This window comes from Lactuca virosa, chromosome 6 (assembly GCF_052849685.1).
Source record: "Lactuca virosa cultivar CGN04683 chromosome 6, Lactuca_virosa_CGN04683_v6, whole genome shotgun sequence".
Taxonomy (NCBI): domain Eukaryota; kingdom Viridiplantae; phylum Streptophyta; class Magnoliopsida; order Asterales; family Asteraceae; genus Lactuca; species Lactuca virosa.
Genome location: NC_136431.1, coordinates 156,837,432 through 156,857,590, shown reverse-complemented (window position 1 = coordinate 156,857,590; position 20,159 = coordinate 156,837,432). Strand labels below are relative to the sequence as shown.

At 35.6% G+C, this 20,159-nt stretch overlaps 1 protein-coding gene across 1 annotated transcript; it reads right to left on the bottom strand.

The window, feature by feature from the left end:
* Positions 1-319: 319 nt before the first annotated feature.
* Positions 320-2,822, bottom strand: LOC145119954 (dihydrolipoyl dehydrogenase, mitochondrial-like). Its single transcript, XM_079055730.1, has 2 exons — positions 2,448-2,822; positions 320-1,750 (listed from the first exon to the last, which is right to left on the bottom strand). The coding sequence occupies exons 1-2, from the start codon at positions 2,724-2,726 to the stop codon at positions 500-502; spliced, it is 1,530 nt and encodes a 509-aa protein (XP_078911856.1). The 5' UTR covers positions 2,727-2,822; the 3' UTR covers positions 320-499.
* Between the last annotated feature and the right edge of the window lie 17,337 nt (positions 2,823-20,159).

Below are 20,159 nucleotides of genomic sequence, written 5' to 3'. Positions count from 1 at the left end.
TTTATTTCTTTTTTCAATTTTTATAATTCTTTAATTTTAATAAACATTAAAGAATTTCATATATATATATATATATATATATATATATATATATATATATATATATATATATATATATATATATATATATTATAAATCTTGTAATTATTAATAATATTATAATGCTTAATATTTTAATATTTTAAATGTAATAAACCAAATCACACCAAAGAACCATCGGTTACCGGATTAATAAGCCAGACCGAATTAAAAAAAGACAAAGCAAAAAATACAATATTATAATACTGTAATTGAAAGAAATGAAAGTAAGATGCTATAATAAACAAATAAAGAAAGTACGTTGCTATTACGTGGTTAATTAAGCTCATCAAAACTCAGTTACAGCAAATTTATTAGGCGAGTTCAACTCAACTCAGACCCAACATCCAAAATTCCAAATAAACAAACAAAAAAGAAGAAAATTTCAAACGATTTAATCACCTGATTTTACCTATATATATTATATATGAATGGCCTTATCATAAGTGGCCATTGCAGCCTCCTTAACAGCCTCACTCAAAGTAGGATGAGCGTGACAAGTGCGTGCAATATCCTCACTTGATGCACCATAAGTTAATGCTAAAGCAGCTTCATGGATCAATTCCCCTGCATTTGAGCACATAATATGAACCCCTAATATCTTATCCGTCTCTTTTTCCGCTATTATTTTCACAACTCCTTCCGCATCATCAATCGTTTTCGCCCTACTGTTTCCCAACATCGGAAACTTCCCCACTCTGTATGGAATCCCCATCTCCTTCACCTGCTCTTCAGTCTTTCCAACCGAAGCCACCTCGGGATGCGTGTACACGACACCTGGCACCTTATCATAGTCCACATGCCCATGTAACCCCGCGATAAATTCCACACACGCGACTCCGTCCTCTTCCGCTTTATGGGCCAACATTGGGCCCGGAATCACATCACCAATCGCAAAAACACCGTTTACATTCGTCGCGAATCTTTCATCAACCGGGATTCTCCCGATTTTATCAGTCTCAACACCAATTGTCTCCAAACCGAGCCCGGATGTAAACGGGTTCCGACCCGCGGATACAAGAACCACATCCGCTTCAAGAACCGATTGATCACCGCCCGACGACGGTTCGAGTGTCAATTTCACAACATCCGTGGTGGTGTCAACCGCCACCACTTTAGTATTGAGCATAAATTTCATCTTTTGTTTCTCTAAAGACCTTTGAAATTGCTTCCGGATCTCTCCATCCATTGATGGAACGATAGCGGGGGCAAATTCGACCACTGTGACTTCCGACCCGAGGCGGGCCCACACCGACCCCATTTCCAACCCGATGTATCCCGCCCCGATGACGGTCAACTTTTTTGGGATTTCGGTCAAAGATAAAGCTCCGGTGGATGACACGATTCGTTTTTCATCAATTGTGATTCCGGGGAGTCCTTTGACATCGGATCCGGTGGCGATTATAATGTTTTTGCCTTTCACCACTGTGGTCCCGCCCTCGAGGGTATCCACGGAAATTTCCGAAGGGGAGAGGAATTTCCCGTGTCCTTTTACGTATGTTACTTTGTTTTTCTTGAAAAGGCCTTCGATGCCTTTTGTGAGAGTTGATATGGCTTTATCTTTTTGGCCCATCATGGCTGCAAGATCGATTTCTACATTATCCAACTTTACACCGTGTTTGGCGAAGCTTGTTTTGGCCTCGTGGTACATGTGAGATGAATGAAGAAGTGCCTGAAAATTGATGGAATAAAGTTTTGAGAAGAATTCAGATCAACAAACTTGTATATTCAGTCATTCAGAAGCAGTATGAGAACATGAAGCAGATCATTACTTTTCAAGAGTGGTATCTATGTAAGGATGGATGTAGGTGGTTTTGTGTGATGGAAAATATTAAAAACTGAATCTCAATCCTGATTTTATAAGGAGACAATGGATGCAAGGTATTACAGTTAATTAGGGCAGTTGTTGCAGATGAATAGTGAATAGAGAACATCAGCAGTAAACAATTGATGATAATGCCTAAAAACATTCCATAACATCTAACACACACACTGATACGATGAGAAAAGGATACAGTTAATAAGGCACACTAAAGGAGGAAATCTTTGAATACAGCCAACTACTAAAGGAGTATCAAATAAAAATAAAAAATTAGTTTTAACAAATGTTTTTGGGGCCAAATTTGTATTCCAAAAGTGCTGAATTCTGAAATCAGAAGGTGAATTTTTTCTGTGGACGGAGGTAGCATGCATTATCTGAGTTATCATTCACAAATTCATGAACAGACGCATCGTTGAATCAAAAGAACGCAAAGTACAGAAGATAAAACGTCTGATCACGCAGGAATACATATATTTCTTCACTAGATCTATCTAAAACTCATTAATCCGTAACTGAAGGAAACAGCCTCAATACATGAAACTAATACCTTAGAAGGGATGCAACCAACGTTGAGGCAGGTACCACCGAGAGCGCCGCGCTTCTCGATACAAGTAGTTTTGAGCCCTAGCTGAGCAGCCTTGATCGCCGCCACGTATCCACCAGGACCGCCGCCGATGACGACGACATCGTTCTCATCAGATCCCGACGCGAATCCTCTAGAGAACGTAGATGAAAGAGAATATGAATACCTGAGTGCACCTGAAGAGATGACAGTGTTGTTGAAGAGATTGATGGCCTTTTTTCTGGCCAAATTCGCCATTGCCATGTCTGAAGAAATCGAATTTTAGAACACGATGATGACAAACGCCCCCTTCTCTCTGCTTTTGCTCTTTAATGTTTAACAAAGAGTAAACTATTTATTTGTAATTAACTTTTTGAGAAAACTATTTATTTATGTAATTAGTTTTTGAGTTTTCAACATTAACCTGTAAAATTTTATTGGTTTTGTCATAGATTTCTTCTTGCTAATGTCCAAAATTTATAGTGTTCTTTTTATTTTATTTTTGTTGCGCTTTGTTATATGTAATAGCTAAGGTTGTTCATTATTATTTTGGTAAAAATGAATTATCCAATTTGATAATTTTGATTGGGATTACGTAGTTAGATTGATTTTCATCATAACTTAATTATTATTTTGGATTGATTTTAGTTTATAAAATAATAACAGATTAAACCTAAAAACTCCGAATAACAATTTATATTGTATTTATTTATAAATTATTAACTTTAATATATGTCTTTTATCTTTTTAAATAGATTAGAAAATCGCATTCAATAAAAATGACAATATGTATTTCTCTTCTAAATTTCTGTATATGTATAATACTGATATCGTTTTAATTATGCATATATTTTGTGCGATGTCATGTACTTTGAGCTGTGTTTTTATTTTAAAACTAGACAAAAGATATTTACAATGCTTTGAAATTATATTTTATAGATAAAGCACGTCGTAGTGTTGAAATGAGCAAAAATTGGAGCCGAAAGCTAAGTTGGAACTAAACACGCAGGGGGTTGAGGATTTCTTTATTTGAGGATCGTGACAAGCCATGGGACACATAAAACCCTCGAAGATTACGTAATACGCATCATGATTAACACACTTTATATGATGGTTTTTTGTTTTATTTATGAGATTATAGGCTAATACTCTTTGCTTTTGCTTAGATGTAGATGAACCTTAAGATTGTGTGTTGATCCTATGATTCAGATATTGGAAGTTTAATTTATTTTGTTTGTTTAATCAAAGATCATGTTGGGTTATAGGGCATTCTTAAACACATGAATATGGTAGCGGAAGACTTAAACAATTCACATGTGCTCATGCAACCTATAAAGATCTAGGTTTCAATATATTACTACAACTACTAGATAGAACATAAAAACATACCTCTTTAACAGCTAGAGACTTACCGGCTTGCGATCTTGTCCTTGCCACCTTTGCTTGGACGAGAGGATCCAAAGTAGAATCCATCTAATGGTATCACACACACGACACCAAAGAGAGAATCAAAAGAAAATTAGGAAATATGATCAATTTCTACAAACCCTAGAGAGGGTTAAGAAATTCATGCTTAGAGAGGAAGAAGGAGAGTGACAAATTTTCAAGCCAAGGAATAAGCAAAAGGATTTAACCCCCAACACCCTATTTATAGGTTGTAGTTGTTTAGCTCCAAAGCAACTCCAATTACATGTGGGATAAACCTTAAAATTGTCCACCTCCCTATCCATTGGGTTTTCTAAAATATTTCAAGCAACTAAATTTTAATTAATTAATAGTCAACCCCTTGAATTAATTAATTCCTAATTTAACTCAAATTTAGTTTCTAATTAATTTTATCAATCCATGACAAATTAATAAACTAATATTTATCCTCAATTATATTTCTTTTAATTTCTCAAATGGGTCATGAGGACAACCCAAAAGACCCTGTTATTATTATAAATATTACCAATAGTTAATGACCCTGGATACTCTTTCTAATAGTCACCCACTTGAACAAGTCATTAACTATACAAGGTCTAATACTTCTCCAATAATACACAGAAGAGTTAGTGTTGGTCCCATGATATGAACACTCATGTATGAATCTAATAGAAACGCAGGAGAATAACACAAGTATTAAACAAACAAAAACTAATTTAAAACGTCCCAAAAATAAGACCCATTTTATTTTTCATTTTTAGATTAATAAAATAGTAAACCATATCATTGTCATAAAACCAAGGTAAACAACTTGTATCAATACATCAACAATCATCAAAGTAAATCACAGAATACAGAATCGAGTGGTGGGTGCTCTACAATCATCCCAAGCTCTTCCCTTTGGAACCAGAAGTACCTGAAACATAAACTGAAAACCGTAAGCACAAAGCTTAGTGAGTTGCCCAAAATACTACATACCACACATACATAAATAAACATATAATGGGCCCGTCATCGAGCCCCGCTCGGTATACAGATCTGTCAATCATCGGGCCGCGCCCGACACACATATATACATATAAACATATAAACACATAACACATGCAATAATCACAAAGATACATAACATACAAAATGGTCATTGGGCCCCGCTCGGTAAGCATACGAGTATATGACACATGCAAGAGTCACGCAGACATCTAGCATCCTAACATAAGAAAATCATGTTCCGGAATTGGTGCCTTCGACCCGCTTATCATAATGAGGAAACTCACTTCGCACTGTTGAATCTCACGGATAAATCTCTGGCTGCTGGCCTGCTAAAAATCCTTGTGCTATAATCACAAAACATCATCTAATTAATAATTGGATCCTGACTCACCCTAAGAGTCCAAACTAGGGTAAAATACCTTTTTACCCTTCCCTATATTTGGCCCTAGGCCCAAATTCTAAGATACTCAGCCAAGGCCCAACTATGTCCCAATTTTCTAAATTGGGCCCAAACCCCTTCATGGGCCTTAAACTAAGGTCCAAAAATGTTCTTAGCCCAAAACAACATTCTGATGCCCCAAAATAAAGCCCTAGAGTCCTACGGTCTAAAATGAGCCCAATACCGAAAAGCCCAACTTCCGAAGCCCACTACTGAGTATGACGGGCGTACTCAGCTTGTACGCTAAGCGTACTCGCTTTAGGGCTTATACGCGCGATGTACTCCCCCTGTTTGGCCAACTTTCTCGTTCAGCTCTTAAACGGTTAAGACTTCACTCCAACACTTAGATCTGACTTCCTTAAGGTGGTTTATCACGTAAAGTTTCCAACTTTACGTGCATGCATTGCTTAATGAGGCTCTTAGAGCTCAAAAGAGCTTAACAAGTGACTTAATGTATGCATGAGACCACCAATACCATAAAGTTTTCATTTTTATGCCTAAGGAACCCTCAAAATGTCCAGATCTACAACATTTAGCTTCTAAAACGGCCTTAACTCCTCAAGACCAACCAAAAGGGACCAAAAAGGACCATAACAAGCTAAAGAGTAGATCAAAGCAAAGAGTAGACAAGGTATGAACTTTATACCTCAAAAGTCACCAAAAAATGGAGCTAAATATGGATCTCTAATCTCCCCTCCAAGGAGTAAGTCTTAAAACTTCTTCTTCTATCACTTCAAAGAGAGCAAAACCCACCAAAGATGAAAACTAAGGCTCAAAAGCACCTCACAAAGCAAATGGACGAATTAGGGTTTTCAAGATTAAGGAGGCTGAGTAAACATGTCCAAAAGAGGCCATCACATGGATTATATAGGGTGCAACACCCTAAAATTAGGGTTTCATTACGTACGTCGTGCGTACACAAGCGTACGCCTTATGTACGTGGTCCGAAAGCGCGATCCAACTTCTCAGCTAGTACGCTAAGCGTAACCTATGGCACGCGCCGCATACTAACCACAAGGACCAAAAGTGAAATGCTTAGAAATAGAAGGGTTGAAAGGGAACATACCAAATTCAAGTGTTACATAATTTCATTTTTTGGGTTTTACGTTTACGTCAACGACTCAAAAATAATATATTTTTTGAATCCTCTTCAAGAACTCACAAAGAACTCTCAGATCTTTCTACAAAAACTCTCTCACTCGTAGTCCAATACCAATCATCAGCCCTCAACTAATGAAAACATTTGATATAAATACTAGTTTAACCTAAAACCTACCATAAAGATAAGAGATGAGAATTCTGCAGATAATCACAAATTCTTCTAATTAAATCAAATCCTTGATTTGTTGGAACTGATTCTTCTAAGATAAATGCAGATCTGGTAAATATCCTGTATTTTCCAAGTCAGGTTATTGGTCGAGAATCTTCCATTCTCCATGTCGTGGTGGATCATCACCACGTTGTGGTCTTCTATTTTCAAGCCTTCTTTGTCTTCTTTTTGCCTTAGTCCACATTTTCCTGCTTCCAACTCCTCGTTTGCTTCCTTTTTATCCCGAGCATGTCTTTGCTACTACAAAACATATTTCAAACTTAATAAGTACATTTTGTCCCAAAATAAACATATTTGTAGCTATAAGTATTAAGATAATGTATGGAATATATGGTTAAATATGCTCATATCAATAATGATGCAAGAGACCTTTTTGATAAATCTACATTTTATGGGAATAACAACTTATCTAAAGTTGAAGAATTATTGATCTAAGAGATATGCTCATTATGAACATCTTTCCCAATATCAAAACCGAGAAAGATCCCATAACAAATGAGCCATTCTTGAGGGATAACAAAGAGAAGTTAGAATTTAGAAGGTGAGTGAGGGGGTGGGAGAGGATTCCATCTAACCTGAAGCAGAAAGTTTAAATAAGTTTATTTATTCCGTAATTATTAAACAAATTTTAAATTAAGGCTAGGATCCATAAATACGATTCGTAATATGAAGAGGGATGTCGTAGTCATATAACAAAACTATTTTAGGTAGGTAAAGTATTTTACCAATTTCAGTCAAAATGAAATTCCTAGGTCTTTTGAGATCATTGAATAATCAATGGCGTGTTAATCTCAGATTACGCTATTCGATTTGTGACAGGGATGTCGAGGATCACAAATAAGATGTGAATAACCATGCAAACCCGTGTGACATCCTCAAGGTCATTTATGATCTCACATTGATGTGTCGGTTAACCACATACGCTCCATCAGCAATCATAAATTTCAAGAATGTGCCATCATTTTCACTTTGTAGTCCCACATTAGTGTGTCGGCTACCCACATATGCTCCACTAATGACTCACAAAGAAATAATGTGCGTTTTCATGGATTAGAATACAACTTCACATTTTTCCTATAGTAACTAGAGTGGTATTATAGAATGTTCTAGTACTTTATACATTATACTTTTAATGTGATTATGTCCTATCAAACCCATTTGGCTAATGACCCTCAATTACACAAAGAAGCGGTGGGTGAAAATGATATCTGTTCAACGATCATTTTATAGGTCATTTCCTTATACCTCTCTTATAGTATAGCTTCGTGAATGAGGCGTACTAAATATTTGACTGACTTTTAATGATACATATAGTAATAAACATTTATACATATATAAGGTGTATTTTAAAACTTTTTAAATAACAAGGTTCAAATCATATTAATTCATTAACATTTAATAATTAATATTTGAACTAAATAGGATTGACAAATTATTAAGATGATTATATTATCTTATTAGGATAATTATATTATCTTATAATGGATAATTATCTAATTTAATATTCCTTTCATATTCAAATTAGGATTCTTAATTATATAGTCAATATATTTAGATTTTAGGTAATTAAAATAATATGGTTTAACTAGTAATTATCCTATCTTTTGAATTAAGACAAGAGTATTCGGATATCACAATCTAGATTGTTCTCACATCGTGACAGTATGCTTGTCACGTCGCGACAAAGCAGATTTGTCGAATTTTTTGTTTGTTTCAATTTCATATATTATGTTCCATTAATGTGAAAATCATGTCTTTGATACCACTAAAAAGTGGGAATTTTAGGTTACAATAACAATGTACTTGCGGAATTTCACTTAACACTTAAGGGTACATGCAACCTAAAAAGATCTATATCTTTTTCACAAATAATAACAACATACTTATGAAACACACAAACTAAACCCTATGAATTGAAATTCATGGTTAAGAGTACATACCTTTTGTTGATTACAATCAAGCTAATCAAAACCTTCTTGTCTCTTTGGAAAACCTAGCTCCAATAGTGTGCAAGCCTCTAACTGTTTACACCCAAAACTAAAGAAAACCTAGGATTGAAGGATAGATGGGAGGAGAATTTCATTCTTCCCTTATAGGTTTGAGAAAGACACGAACTTAAGATGCCCAAGGGTCCTATTTATAATCTAGGTAACTTAGGGACAAAACAAGATTTGAATGATCAAATAATAGATTTAATCCCAATCCAAGTCATTTCCTTATCTACTACCAAGAGGCTTCTGGAAACATTAAAAGAGCTCCCAAAACCGTCCATATGATGGTAGGTTCTAGAATTGCTTCTTTTGTTTAATTATTAAAAATTACAATTCAGCCTTGCACCTTTAATTAATTTTAATTAATTTTGAATTAATTTCAGATTAATTATGATTAATAATTAATCAATTCTAACTATCTTTAATTAATTCATATTAATTAATAAATATTTCTATTAATTTATTAATCACATAATAAATTAACAATTCATTTATCTATCTCCTTTGATTAAGCCAAGCCATTTCCTGGTTATGAGGTCAACCCAAAAAGGGTTTTACTTTTATTCATCAACATTATACCAATTTAATTAGGACCTTAGACACTTAATCCAACACCTATAGTGTCACACCTTATAACAAGTAAACACTAATTGATTATTTATTAAGTATTATGATTTTTAATAAACTAAATCATCACTTGTATTTAACTAGGGAATTATTGTTTTATGGAAACAAAAATTATAAAGAGTATAACTAACCATATTTAGTTATATAGTATTATATAAATGTTATACACAACTTTTTGGAATTGTAGTGTGCCATTTGAATAAGTTGTGTACAGTTTATATGAGAGGGGATGTGGTATCCATTCACTCTCTTTACTCTTGCATAAAACCATCCATATCATGGAAGATATAGAGGTTGCTTGTCTTGACTTTTTCCATCTTACATGTCATGGTTACTTGCAAGTCTTTTATTCATTTAATGAAGGTATGGGTTGCAACATATGCATGTGATTATAAAAGAAGAGAGAGAGAGAGAGAGAGAGAGTAAACTAGCTAGTTTTTTTCTTCTTTTTGGAGCAAAAAACCGAGAACAAAGCCTTCACTTTCATCATCTCTCTTGCAAAGTTAGTTACTAGTTTTTTGGTGCTTGATTTTGAATTCCTTTGAAGGATTATTTTATATAAGTATTACAGGCTTAAGTGCAACTCCATATAAGTGAAGGACTAGCATCCTTTATTAGTATTGGTGACTTGTTTGGGTGGATACATATAGAGAGATTCTTGCTTGGATCTTTGCTTTCTCCATCAACTACCAACCCTCCACTAGAGGACTCAAAGGACTGTAAAGTTTGTTCATCTTTTAACTCCTCAATGGTTGTTGTTCTCTCTTACAAAGTTAGTTGCTAGTTTTTTGGTGCTTGAGTTAGCTTTCCTTTGAAAGCTTATTTTGTATAAGTCTTAAAGGATTAAGTGCAACTCCATAAAAGTGAAATACTAGCATCCTTTAGTGGTATTAGTGACTTGTTTGGGTGGATACATATAAAGAGATTCTTGCTTGGATCTTTTCCTTCCCCATCAACTACCAAGCCTCCCTTTGAGGAATCGAAGGACTCCAAAGGTTGTTCATCTTTTAACTCCTCCATGGTTGTTGTTTTCTTTCCAATATTTACAACTAGATCTTTTGATAGGAATATAAATAGTTTTATGTTGTTAAAAATGAAAGTCTTCCATTTCTAATCTTGTGTTTTTGGAATAATTTTTTTTAATAAAATCCTAACAGTCAGTATATAAGAACTTCAACATATAGACACATTGATCAGTCATTAGTACCAGAGAATCAAGTCTTCAGTGAATGATACTTTCAGTGCCTTTCATGTTGATAGTGCCTTAAATGGGTTTTGTGTTAAATACATCATCAGTGTCTTTTGGTCATCTGGGGATGGTCTTCATCAACACCAAAACTTCAGCAACATCATAAATGTTCCATACCTGATCAGCTAAGGCAACTCATATCTGGTCTCCAGTGACACGTAGAGCATTAAGATATATCTATCTTCAGTCTTGGCCATCTCAGGCATAATTTAAAATAAAACAACTCACAACACAAAGATAACTTGGCTGCCTGACAACCCAGCGTGCAAAGTTGTAATATGCACACTTACTCAGCCAATACTGAATGTCAACAATAAGTTGTATAACAATAAAACTATGTATACATTTTACAGTATCAAATCTAAACAATCTGGACCTAACAATCTCCCATATTTGATGATGTCAAAACTAAATAAATTACATGATAATAAAATAGCAGCTCACAAGATAAATCAGTAGACTTCTAAAATTGATGATGAAACTCATATCATATTTACTCCCCCTCAGATAATGAATATCATCAGATTTAGTGTAGTTGCTACCCTCAGATAATAACTTCTTCTTTCAAGTGTCTAATTTTCTTTGAATGATGAAGTAACAACATAACAGAACTAATAAACAGTTCTCCCTCTAACAACATCAATAACACCTGTCACTAGAATCTCGTTTCTTTGCATAAAAATAAATGACATAAAATAAATAAAAAAATGTAACTATAAATGGATTTTGGTGTCTCACATAAACTATGTTTCCAATAGTAAAGATCACTAACAGAGAAATGGAACCTGTATCTCTAGTTGTTTCAAACCAAATATGTTGACAATTCATGCAAGATATGTAAAGAAATTTTGGAAAACAATTTGTGTGTACATGGTTGTGAAATTTTCCCTTTTCACCTTTTTTTAAGATACGTGGCTCTATAGTCTCAACAGATAAAAATGTGACATGTTTGGAAGAATTTCTAAGTAATAAATTCCATTAATGTCATTATGCTAAGGACAGACGAGGCTTTGGACACATACATCAGAATGCTTCTAGGGATAATTTACCAGTCCAAAGTAATATGAACATATGAGTTCACCAGTAGAGAAAAAGAGTGGCTAAAAGAGAGGGATAACATCCTTGCCTTAAAAGAATTTTCATTTGTGACCAGGAAAATATATGTGGGTGAAGAATAGATTTTTCTATCAGTTTTAGCGTAAGAGGTGGATGGAGTACTTAGTCTTAGTAGATAGGAACATGACATTTTGGGTTAAAGACTTCTGAATTGAAGTCTCAACAGGTCATGAGCTGCTAGAAGACACAAGACTTAAGGCATATACGACAACATTTATTCCAAGAATAGTGATTTGTCAAAAGTTACATATTTGGCTTATGAAATGCCACCGTCAAAACATAAAATGTACAATGATTTTAGAAAGAAATCATACCTGATGAAATAGATGTAAGAGCCAAATATAGAAATCAATCAACTTTAATCAACATTTTAACAACCCTAGTCAATTTGAAAGATCAATCACCTCTATCAATATTGGTTGCTCCCCCTGAGCTTGTGGTTCATCAACAACTTCAGATGACTTCAGGTTCCATCGTTTAGTTTCAGATCAACTTTTATTAAGAATTGGATATCCTAGTCTCTCCATGGCCTTTTATTTATTTTTTATTTAATTATATATATATATATATATATATATATATAATTTTAAACAAATAAATATCTTTCTAACCGTTGGAAGTCTAGCATTACACAAACGAGACTCATGCTTGTAAAAATTGTGACAACCCGTAATTTCAAATCTTGTAAAAGTCAATCTTGGTCAACGAAAGTCAAACATATCAAATAAAGGTCAAACTTATTTCTTTAATTATCTTAATATGGTTAGATTAATGAGTTATAGGTGTATAAACATTGTATTCAAAGGTGTTGTGTGTTTAAGGAGGAAAACTCTAGGAACCGAGAACCCTTCATCCGAGTCGCAAACCCTCGCTTAGCTTGAGACTTCGGACCACAAACAGTTCACAACCGCAAACGAAGTTCGCAGCCGCAAACGAGGTTCACAACCGTAAACCTTGGTCTTATCCCTTCGGTGTGGAAACCAATGAAGGTGTCCCATCAGTTTTGACCCTATATAGGGGCTGGACCGTAAACTCCTCCTCACTTCTTCTTTTCCAACCAAAAACTCACCCTTCACTCTCAAGAACACTCAACCATAAACACCTTTTCTCTCTCAACTATCATCCTTCAATCCTTTGAATCTTTTTAGGATCTTGTTTGGATCTTCAAGTGTTCTTCATTCATCAAGATCCTTGGGCCGTAAACCCTTGAATCTCCTTCATTTCTTCAAGAACACCCAACCGAAAACTCAAGAACACCAAGATCTTCTTGGGCCGTAAACTCTTGGGGTTGGCCGTAAACACCTAGCAACCTTCCATTTTGCTTCTAACACTCTTATTTGTAAGTTAAACTTACAAATTAGTCCAATTCCTTATCATTCTTATGATTCTATTCACTAATTGTATACATATATATTACGTGAAATGCATTTTAGGACTTGTTTTGTCTCAGGATCTAACTTGTGGAAACAATCATCCTATATCGAACATTCAAACGAATCACTCACATAAGGTGAGTTCATACCCCTACAAATTACCTTTTTCAATGTTTTTAGGGGGAATACAAGTAGAACACAATAGAATTGTGTTACCATTTACATGTGAAAACAAACAAAGGATTTCTTATGCTTTTTATAAGTTGTTAAAATCATTTCAAAAACTCTTTTAAACTATTTTAGATTGTTTTTTATTATCAAAATCGTAGTCATTTACATATTTATGTATAAGTATGCTTTAACGAACTTAGGACTATTGCTAAATACCTTGACTCCTGTTCCTTGTGTGGTTGTAGGCTTAGGGTAGGATCACTAGTCCGACTGTCGGTTAAATCATAATTATGCATGCTAAATATATACATGAATATTAAAACCCATTTTCAAAGAACATACTTAACTCAGTTGTATATGTTAGACAATTGAATCTTTTCTCCAAATCATTTACAGTTCAAACAAACATACTAGTAAACTATAATAAGTACAGTTTAGAGGATCAATACATACTATTTTCTAGAACAGAGAAACAATACATGAATCAATACATACATACTATTACTATTCATTACAAAGTATACTATTCATCTACAAGAACAAAAAGGAACTTACATACTATACGTGAACAAGATAACTAAAATGTGAGATACTATTTCATGGCATAGCAATATTCTTGATATGTCATGTTTTGTAACCAGAGTCTCCTGGAGGGAGAGCGTGAGTTTGTGTATAAATCTATACGGGACTGACCATCCCACACCTTGTTGCTAGCTACAGTGGGACCTGCAGGTCTACGGGTGACAAATGTCATATCATTATCGACGCCTGAAGAACGTCGTGTTTTATACTAGTCAATCAAGCATGGTTATAACCTAATCACATTTTAACCTTAATTAACCAGTTTGGTTACAAGGCAGTAATGCATCAGTATTTTATACAATACTACAGTGAACCTTCATTTTCCATTACATTCATACAGTGATATTCTCATATGAGAAATGCATACTTTTTTTTCTAGTAAAGATGGTTTACAAATATGGAAAACATACATTTTATACTATTTCAAGTACAAACATACATTTTATACTATTTCAAGTACAACCATACATTTTACACTATTACAAGAGAACAAACATACAAAACAGTCGGGTCTTGGGTAGAAGACTACTTTTCATTTTAGAAGAAAATATAGGATTTTATGGGAAGTATACAAACATTTCACTAAAAAAATACAAACATTTTGACACTAAATACTTATGAAATCACCAACTTAAATGTTGATACTCTATTTCAAAATAACTTGTATTCTCAGGGAACCAGTAGACAGGTACACTGGATCAGGTTTTGAGAAGACGGAGCATGTTCAAGACTCGTCTTTTATTTTGATGTTACATTTTTGGTGTCTTAAAACTATACAAAGAACACACATGTATTAACTATTCTATTAATGCAATGGATGTTGTTGCTTGTTTTACTATTGTGCATTGTTATGATACTGTACATGACGTCCTCCGCCCCCGAATGTTTCCGCCATCTCGGTTTGGGGTGTGACAGATTGGTATCAGAGCTTTGTTTATAGTGAACTAAGTACATCAACCCATAAAAGATATACAACTATAAACACAACGAGATTAAAACACTCTGACCAAGAGATTATACTTTTTAAAATAATAAAATATTTTACTAAAGTATACATACATGCATTCATACTAAGAACACTGTCATACTAGAACAAAACAAAAGTATTACGATTGTTGAATAACACAAGTAGGCTTGGGGACATATAATCAGGTATGGGATTGATATAGCCTGATCAATTATATCTATCCGAGAAGTGATTAGCATGTGCCTAGGAATGGTTGTGGTGTTGCACAAAGTCTAAAACTTACCAACTCTACTACAAAGAAACACTAGAACATAACATAAACTTAAAATACTATAGGAGTATTTTGTTGTACTATAATTACTTATGTGAAAACTAAAAAGACCCTTACTAGTAGGTCAATTGTTGCTGAGTGGACGCGCTAAGGTTATATGTGACTAAGATGTTATAGACTTAGAATCTGTGATCTTCGCTTTACTTCCTGTTCCTTGTTTGGTTGTGGTCTTAGAGTTGGATCAATTATTCGAAGGTCTATTATATCTTGGTTATATATAGCTGGTATGCACTACGTAAGTATTGAAGTAACTGGTAAGGATCATCCTATAAATATCTTTAGTAATACATCTATTATATGTCTCTTACACCCCTTTTCTCGCTTATATAACATGGCTGGATTTCATCTACCGGGAAACCTGTACTTTCCTGATCAAGGGAACAGTGGATGGCTTGAAGCCGAACTAGAAGAAGAGAACCCGGTAGTCCCAGTAGAAGAAGACCTCGAGGATAGTTCTAAGGAAGAGAACAAAGAGGAAGTTCAAGAAGACTCAGACTCAGAACCCGAGGTCTATAATCCACCTCAAGTTGCGCAAAATCCTAACCCTCGATAGGATTTCAAGGCCCGACGCCTCTATGGGCAGTGACTTGGGAAGGTGGAGCCACGAACAGGGACAACCACCTCCTTATAATGGAGACCGAAGCTTCTACAACCTGAACAAGGGAGGCTCAGCTGACAGAATCCTCCCTATCTTGGTTCGTCGTGTTGCTCGCAATGCTGAACATAGAAGAGCAACCATCGACCAATTCATGCAAATTAGGGCTAACTCAGGAGTCAACACAGTTCGTCTCCGCCATCTGACCGATGACCAGGAGTTAACCAGGACTCACACTGACGCACTACAGATGGAACTGAATGCCAGTCGATCCGAAGTTAGAGAACTTCGACAGGGTCAAGTGGTGTTGGAAAGGCGTGTGTGGGAAACAGAACACCAACTGGCTGAGTCCAGGGCAGAATCTAGTACCAACCAGAACAACACTCCTCGCAAGTAGAGCATACTCTACTCACTCTTTTAGATATAGATTAGGTCTACTTTTAGACTCTAGTATTATTTTCCTGTTTATGTCTAGGCCTTAAACTTTCAGTTTCGCTAGGTCTTTATGCTGTCAAAAGTTTTCTCTATGATGGTATGTTGTAGACCTACTTCAAGGTCAAGTTTTCCCGAACTCTATACATCTATAATACCAATGAAATTGACAGGCATCTAATCCTCTTGGAAAATCTCTATCCAAATACTTTCATCTTTCTAGTAGTAGTCCTCTATTAAAAACACTCAAACAATTACATGTTGAAGTATGGTGAATTAGTTCAAGGAACACTCTCATTATTCTCACTATTTACATCTTACTATTATCTTCATTTTTATAAACTTATAGTTGAAAGATGCCTCCTCGTAGATCAAATAGACGCAATCCACCAATAACTCCAACTCAACCACCACCTACTCCACAATTCGATCCTGTAGTTTTTCAAGCTGCAGTGACCGCGGCTGTGATAACAGCCTTAACTCAGATCAACGCTAGCGGTACTAGCGAAGGTGGAATGGGTGTTAACTCTACCCAAGGTGATAGTCATGGGCACCCTAGGGAGTGTTCATACAAAGACTTCACCAACTGCAAACCCAAAGCCTTTAACGGTAGCGGTGGAATCATTGCTCTATCGCAATGGATAGAGAAAACGGAGTCTATCATTGTGACAACCCGAAACTTTTTCCTTTACCGTTAGTCGAGACCCGTTAATAAAATTCAACTTTTATTGAGTTCCGTCAAATTCCTTTGGTTTGGATAAATCATTTAGTTCTATAATTTAATTTTATATATATGAGTTGGAACCAAAATCACGTGAAAAACCCGAGTTTCTGATGGAAAATCAAAGTTTTCGGCCTGACTTGAGTTCACGGCCGTAAACCCATTTACGGCCGTAAACCCGTTTACGGCCAGTGCCAGGTGGACCCCACCACCGACCATACAAACCCCTATAAAGATGAGCCCTTACCCCTCATTTACACTTTTCTGGCCGAAAACTCTCTCCTTCTCTCTCTAAACTCTTGACCGTAAACACCAAAAACACCCTTATTCTTCCGAAAATCATCGAGAATCACCACCAGAGGTTGTTCTAGAGCATCTAAAACACGTTTCTCATCGAATCTGGCATACTTGTTCTTGAGTTTATGGTCGTACACACTTCAAACCTTCAAAGGCCGTAAACCCTTCAAAGAGGCTGTTCACGGCCGTAAACTCCATTCACGGCCGTAAACTCCTTCACACCGTGAACCTTGGCCGCAAACCCACTTTTCCGATTCAATCGAGTCCCGGTAACATTCCTAAACTGAAAGCAAGTGTTTTCCCAACACTATAAATAATGGTTTCACTAATAAAATGCACATATGTATTAATTGTATTTGGATCCCGTTAAGTGCCGCGTACATCAACTCGAGGGTCTTCACTCCCAGTTCTCGCTGTCCGACTATTCACACGACTAACAATGAGTTCATACCCCTACGCTTTTACTATTTTTAATGTTTTAAGGGGGGGGGGAATACAAGCCAAACACAAATGATTTTGTGAATTTATACAAAAGGATTTCAATACCTTTAAAACTGATGCAATTAATACAATCATACAGTTTCCACATGTTTATAAAATATCTAAATATTTTATCCCTTTTGTAACATGCTGAGCATAAGGGACATTTTCAACATACATTCATAATTGCATAGTTTTCAGATCAATATATGAACCAAGTACACATCATACATGCAAACTATAATAGGTATAGTTTGGGTTTTCAATACACATTTTTACGAATTCAGAGTTTTACATAGTAAAACATATAAACTATGACAAATTTAGTTTATGAAATTCATTACTACAAGAGTACAACGTTTAATAATTATTTAAGTATAATTATTGTTACACTACAAGTATACAACAAATTCAAATACAAGAGAACAATACAGAGCTACACGTAAACTAGTTAATACATGATTGTGAGACAACACTTCAATTGTACCTTTCGGGGTCCAGGTTAAATCCTATCATAGTATAACCAGAGTCTCCTGGAGCGAGAGCGTGAGATTTGTGAATAGATCTATTCGGGATTGACAATACCACACCTGAACTGCTAGCTACAGTTAGGCAGGCATGCTTGGGGTGACAAATATCATAACGTCCGACGCCTGAAGAACGTCGTAGAGGTCAGTAGGTCATATCAAGCATGTTTATACGACTCACAATAGTATAAACTAACCTCATTGTTTACGATATTCCTTTCTTCTTTAGTTTTATTTTCATTAATAAAACTAGTTCATAATACAGCTGGAGGATTCCAGGGATTTCAACTCATAGTTTTATTTTAAATAATGAAATTACTATCCATACCGGTGTAACCAGGGTTTTCAAACAAGACATTCTATACATTACTGGTGATAGCCAGGGTTTTCATACAAACAGGTTTTTCATTTAAAATAACGATATGCAATACATTTGGTGGTAACCAGGCATACAAACTAATACAATGTACATTACTACAGAACACAATATCAAACATATATGTTAGAAAATATTGGATTTTCTTGGAAAGCATGCAAACATTTTTACAGATTCAAAGACATGATTTCACTACAAAAACATGCTTATGAACTCACCAGCTTTATGCTGATACTCTTTTCAAAGTTGCTTGTATTCTTAGGAAATCAGTAGACAGGTACCTCGGCAGATTTTGAGAAGACGGAGCGTATAGAGTCTCGTCTTTCTTTTTGCTACTTTTGATGTATATAAATATGAAGCAAACAGATGTAAATACGTTTTATATATATTTTCAATGTAATGGTTGTGTTTACTTCGATTACTATGATGCAATTGTTGTGATACTACATATGACGTCATCGACCCCCGAACGTTTCCGCCGTTCTGGTTTGGGGGTGTGACATATTGGTATCAGAGCTCTTGTTTGTAGTGAAATAAGTATACCGAACCTTACATGGTATATAACTATAAACACTAAAGGGGCCGAAGCGCTCTGAAACTAAAAATATACTTTAAAAATATTAAGTATTTTACAAGAAGTATACAAGTATACATGCGTACAAGAAGCCATAACATGGTAAGAACTACATAAAAGTATTTAGGGAGAGTTGGACACTACGGTTAAACCTGGACAGTTATGTAGTCATATGTTGGGCCAATATAACCTGATCAACTATATTTGTCCGAGATATGAACAACATGTGTTTGGGAGTGACTGCGGTGTTACGACAAGTCTAAAACTCACCAAATCTTATGCTAATGAAAACACATAGTTAAAATGCTATAGGAGTATTTTATGGTACTATAACACTGCACAAAGTCATCACTATTAATACAAATCCTTAAAACGAAAGACATGTAGTTCCATGTTATTGTTAATAACTATCATTATAGGTCTTTATTGTCGTTGTAGGATTTAGATATATCTTGCTCGAAAGTATCCAACTCATGATCAGCATAGAAGACTTATCGTCATTTTTCCCTTGTATCTTTTAGAGAAAAGATGCCTCCCACAAAGAGACCCAACAGGAAGAACAACGATCCTCCGCCGCCACCACCTCCTCAGTTCGATCCTGCCATGTTCCAGGCAGTAGTTACAGCCGCTGTGGCTGCAACAATGGCACAAATAAACCCCGGTGGGGCTAGCGGATCCGGAGGTGGTACTCATCCCCAAAACCTCGGCGGTCAGGGACATCAAAAGGAGTGTTCCTATAAGGATTTCATGAATGCAAAACCCAAATATTTCAATGGAAATGGAGGAGTCATTGCCCTAACCCGATGGTTCGAGAAGATCAAATCCATTTTCGAGATTTGCACGTATTCTGAGGCGAACAAGGTGAAGTTTGCCGCCTGCACCTTCAAAGACAAAGCATTGACTTGGTGGAATAGCCGGTTCAAATCCCTAACTCTGCCGGTAGCGAATTCCATGGGTTGGGAGAGTTTGAAGGAACTCATGCTTGTCGAATACTGCCCAAGGGGCGAGATGCAGAAATTAGAGCACGAGATTTGGAACCTGAAGATGAAGGGTTCCGACATTGCCGCTTACACAACTAGATTCTGCGATCTGGCTCTTCTATGT